This window comes from Fragaria vesca, linkage group LG2 (assembly GCF_000184155.1).
Source record: "Fragaria vesca subsp. vesca linkage group LG2, FraVesHawaii_1.0, whole genome shotgun sequence".
Taxonomy (NCBI): domain Eukaryota; kingdom Viridiplantae; phylum Streptophyta; class Magnoliopsida; order Rosales; family Rosaceae; genus Fragaria; species Fragaria vesca.
Genome location: NC_020492.1, coordinates 27,139,834 through 27,144,806, shown reverse-complemented (window position 1 = coordinate 27,144,806; position 4,973 = coordinate 27,139,834). Strand labels below are relative to the sequence as shown.

The 4,973-nt window shown below is 37.7% G+C and overlaps 1 protein-coding gene across 1 annotated transcript; it reads left to right on the top strand.

Annotated features, from left to right (window-relative positions):
• The first annotated feature begins 327 nt into the window (after positions 1-327).
• Positions 328-2,577, top strand: LOC101306702 (putative ribonuclease H protein At1g65750-like). Its single transcript, XM_004293028.1, has 3 exons — positions 328-406; positions 750-865; positions 1,010-2,577. The coding sequence occupies exon 3, from the start codon at positions 1,114-1,116 to the stop codon at positions 2,575-2,577; it is 1,464 nt and encodes a 487-aa protein (XP_004293076.1). The 5' UTR covers positions 328-406; positions 750-865; positions 1,010-1,113.
• The last annotated feature ends 2,396 nt before the right edge of the window (positions 2,578-4,973 follow it).

Sequence of the window (4,973 nt, the reverse complement as noted above, 5' to 3'; positions counted from 1 at the left end):
CAAGTCACCGACTTTAGACCAATTAGTTTATGTAATGTCTCTTACAAAATAATTACAAAAATAATTGTAAGAAGGATAAGACCTTTTTTGGAAAAATGCATTTCAAGGAATCAAGGCGCATTTGCTCCAGGTAGAGTTATACAAGATAATATCTTGATTGCTCATGAGCTTTTTTCTGATTTTCAAAGGAAGAAAGGGCAAACTGGCTCTATGGCTGTGAAGCTTGACTTGGAAAAGGCTTATGACTACTTGAGTTGGGACTATATAGCCAAATGCCTTAAAAGATTTGGCTTCCATGACAATTGGATTAATTTGATCATGAACTGTATTTCTTCTGTATCCTTTTCAATATTAATTAATGGCAGTGCTGAAGGCTGGTTCAAGCCTACAAGAGGTATTCGCCAAGGTGACCCTCTTTCCCCCTATATCTTTATTCTTGCTATGGAACCTTTGATTAGACATTTAAATGCTTTAGCTGCTAATCACAAAGCTCAGGTTGGCATCTTATTCTCACCTCAAGGCTTTAGAATTTCCAATTTAATGTTTGCCGATGATTGCCTCATTTTTGGAAAAGCAACTAAAAGAGCTGCTAGAAACATAGCTGATGTTCTAACAAAATTCTCTTTGGCCTCTGGGCAGAAAATCAATTATCATAAATCTTCTCTTTATTTTTCGCCTAAAACTTCTAATGCCCTCAAGTTGGAGATTGTGAACATTCTCAATATCCAACAGAAGTGTACAATTGGCAGGTACTTAGGTATCCATAATGTTATTTTCTGGAAGGATCATGTCAATACTAAGGAGCTGCTCTTGAAAATTTCAAATAAGTTAGCTGGTTGGAAAAAAGGTACACTCTCCAGAGCAGGTAGACTTACTCTTATTAAATCTAATCTCTCTGGAATGCCTAATCATGTAATGTCTTGCTTTAAATGCTCTAAAAAGATTACAAAAGCTATTGACAAGCAGGCTAGGAATTTCTTCTGGGGTTCTAACACAAAGTGTCCTTCAGTGAACTGGGAGAAAGTCTGCACCCCAAAGAATGTGGGAGGCTTGGGAATCAGGCCTTCTGCTTTCTTCAACAATGCAGCAATTGCTAAAATAGCCTGGAAGCTAATGAATGACCATGAGAACTGGCTCTCTCAAATCTTGAGGAAGAAATACTTGAGAAAAGTTTCTTTTTTCGAAGCAAAAAAGAAGCAAACAGGTTCTCTAGCCTGGAAAGGCATTCTTGATGCGAGGAATCTTATCCTTAAAGGGATGAGATGGATAGTTGGAAATGGTGAAAATATTAAGTTTTGGACTTTCAACTGGGCTTATGAATTCCCCCTTTTGAATCTGATCCAAATCAATGATAGAAATGCTATTGATTTGAATGAAACGGTGGCTGATTACATTTTTAATGGTTGTTGGAACATACAGAAGCTGTTACAGGTACTCGATCAAGAAACTGTTAAGCAGATTACTGGAATACCAATTCTTGTCTCTAACCAATGTGATGAGTGCATATGGGCCCCCCCAACCGATGGCAGATTCTCCGTCAAGTCAGCAACTTGGCTTCAATATCAAAATTTGGAAAAACATCAGCAAAGTGACCTTATTAACAAGGTATGGAAACTGGATGTCCCTCTTAAAGTTAAATTATTTGGATGGTTATTACTGCGAGGCAGGTTGAAAACAAGAGATAGATTATCGAAGTTTGGGTATATTGATGATAACAGCTGTCCATTGTGTGACAGCGACAATGAAACTGCTGATCACCTATTTGGTCATTGTGACTTCACTACTGAGGTTTTCAGGCTTGCAGGAATTAGTGCTCTTATGGACTGGCACGAAGGATATTTAAAGGTCCTTCGAGAAATGTTTATTAACCAACCGTATGATAAGTTTCTTTTTGCAAAGGTCCTTATCATATATTGGCAAATATGGAAAGCAAGAAATGACACCATATTCAGAGATGTGATTACCACCGCTACTAATGTTGCAGCAACTGCTGCCTTTCATTTTAATGAAACTGCCTTGTACAAGGCTGTTGTTGGGGGAGGTATTTCTCAAACCACTTCTTCCACCATAAGGTGGCTACCCCCTCACAACAACTTCATCAAGATTAATTTTGATGGTTCTGTTCAAGGAAGATCAGCTGCAGGAGGTTTCGTTTTCAGAAACAGTGATGGGAACGTGATTCTTGCTGCTGCAAAGGGTTTAGGAAGTACTACTATTCCAACAGCTGAAGCCACGGCTCTGAGAGATAGTCTTGTCAAAGCTAGAGACCGAGGCTATATGAATGTCCAAGTGGAAGGCGACTCGAAGCTAGTGATTGATGCTATCAATGGGAAATTATCCCCTCCTTGGAGATTGCAGAAGATTGTCCAAGATATTCGGACTATTGCTACCTCTTTCTCCTCAGTTTGCTTTAACCATGTATACAGAGAGGCAAACTTTATGGCGGATGCTTTTGCTAATGAAGGCCACCAACTCCCGAATGGTCATGAGTGGCAAGATGGATACCCAACAGTTGTTGATAGAGCGCTGCTATTTGATACTGTTAGCTCGGGTTGTCCGAGAGGATTTTTTTTGTAATGTCTTTAGTTTCGTATACAAAAAAAAAAAAAAAAACCCTAACATATCCCAAATAACCAAGAAACCAATTCAAGCAAATAGTTATCCTAAATTTAACCTTCCAATTCATTTCAAATCAGATACGAATGTCATTGCACATGCATGTTCATCAATCATGAACAACTCATAATACAAATATAAATCCTTAATGAATGCAATCAAGCTCCAAGGTTGAAAAGAAATTTAATTCAGATGCTACCTTGCAAAAATCCCACCGTCTTTTTTTGACATCAGTTAAAATAAAATGCAGAAGACCTTTAAGACTTTTATTCCCAAAATAAGCAGCAGAAGGGGTCCATATGATTTTCTCACATCAAACTAATCAGTGTTACAGTTCATGCCCATTTTCCGTTTGTTATAATGAAACAACAACTAAATTCTGAAATAATTAAGATCATTCTGACTTTAAGATGGCAGGAAATATGGTCATTTGCTATACCTCTGAAACATAATATATTTATATATATGGATTATTGTGTAAGTAAATAGTCACTGAAAATATACTTGAAAGAATATTGCAAACTCTCGTAACTGTAGCTTTTTGTCATGAGAATATGGTAAACACGGGACATGCAGTTGCTGCTTGATTTTAGAAATACTCAACAAGTCTAGTATGCTGTTACCTAATTGGAAGGAGTGGAATAATGCTATTATAAAGAGGAAATTCTTCAATGCATCATGGTGGAAGTGAACCAGTAATTAAAATGAAATCTCAGCCGTTCATTTCATCAGCCCACTACAGGGCACTAACTTCAATATTAACGTTGTTAACAAATTAAACCATGGTTACTGTTAAGAACTGAAACCAAAGTAAATATTCGATGGAGGAAGTGTTCAGACTAGCTCAATCTCATGATTCTCATCAGATGGAAAAGTGAAAAAAGGGTGTGAATTTTTTCGAAGAGGAGGAGAATTTCGAGCTCGTATTAAATCACTTGTGTCCTATGCTCGTCAAGATGACGTCGCTTTTGTCCGATTAGATTATTTGACGAGATGGAATCGCCGATCCAATATATTTGCAGAGCTCGGCGACGATGGAGATGAGCGTTGGTTGCCATGGTCTGATCTGAATCTAGTGGTGGACTGGAGAAGAAATGGAAGCGAGGTTTGTGAGACCCAGAAGAACTAGTTTCATGCAGAGGCGGAACCAAGAAATACAAGTGATGGGGGCTAATATAAAAGAGGTTATTGAAAGAAAAAAAAACATAGTCTATAATATAATAAAGTTTTTAAATAGGGTTATACATTAAAAATGGACTCGTTGCTCTTGCATATCGTGAAAGTCATTAATAATCAATTTCATAACAGCATATTCGTATAATCGAGTCATCAATAATCAATAATCAAGCTCCACTACCAGAAGAAAGACTTTAGCCGACGAAAATAAAAAAACCAGGCCGACGAATTATTTTTTCGTCGGCTAAATTTTCGTCCGCTATGGTCAACTTTAGCCGACGAAATTAAAATTTCGTCGTCTGAATAATTTTTTTCATCGGCTATAGTATAGTCTGTGAACTTTAGCCAACGAAATTTTTAAAAGTTTAGCCGACGAAAAATATAATTTTGTCGGCTAAAGTGCCTTAATTTCGTCGGCTAAAGTGCCTTATATTTGCAAATCTGGACAACAACTTATCTGGGAAAAAAAACTATACATAGAACCTTCAAACACAAAAAAGTCGTGAAATAAGATATGACCAGAATAGTGAAATACGTCTACAGTTGAAAAATCACGGTATTCCGGTAAAGTCTCGGTGCCGATAGTTGCGGTCAATGCAATTTACTCTTATTATTCACTATGCTGCAAATTTGGTTTTTGGTGTCCGATTGACTATTGTGATACCTTTCCGGAAGCGTAACGGCCCTACGAGTCAAACTCATCGCTAATGCCATGATGTATGGGCCTTTTTGGCCATCCGAGTCCGTTTAGGGCTTCAAAATGCAGTTTTCTTATTTCCGATTAGAGTTAACCGTTTTGATCGAGCCCTTAACGTTGTCGAATCCAGTTGAATTTTTTACCATAGACATCTTTCGTCATAATGATCATATCGGACGGTCGAATTTTGGTTTGTAAATTTTAGTCATCGGAATCACGTGTCTACTATTTACCGTTATTATTCCCTATGGGGAGCCCTATCGTCGGAAGGTAAATGTCTCAAAATTTTTATATGGGCAATTGCGTCTCATCTACGTGAGAGTTTTTTGTGTGGAAGGTTTGACCAAACCACGTAATATAGAGGGAGATATGAGCGTTTTCGTGTGATAAGTGGCGATGGATTAGGGTTGACCGTTTCGATCGAGTCCTTAACGTTTCGGATCAGTTGAATTTTTTACCATAGACATCTTTCGTCATAATGATC

What these genes read in the sequence shown, in the direction of transcription:
- LOC101306702 (XM_004293028.1), top strand. Translation starts at nt 1,114, where the DNA reads ATGAATGACCATGAGAACTGGCTCTCTCAAATCTTGAGGAAGAAATAC.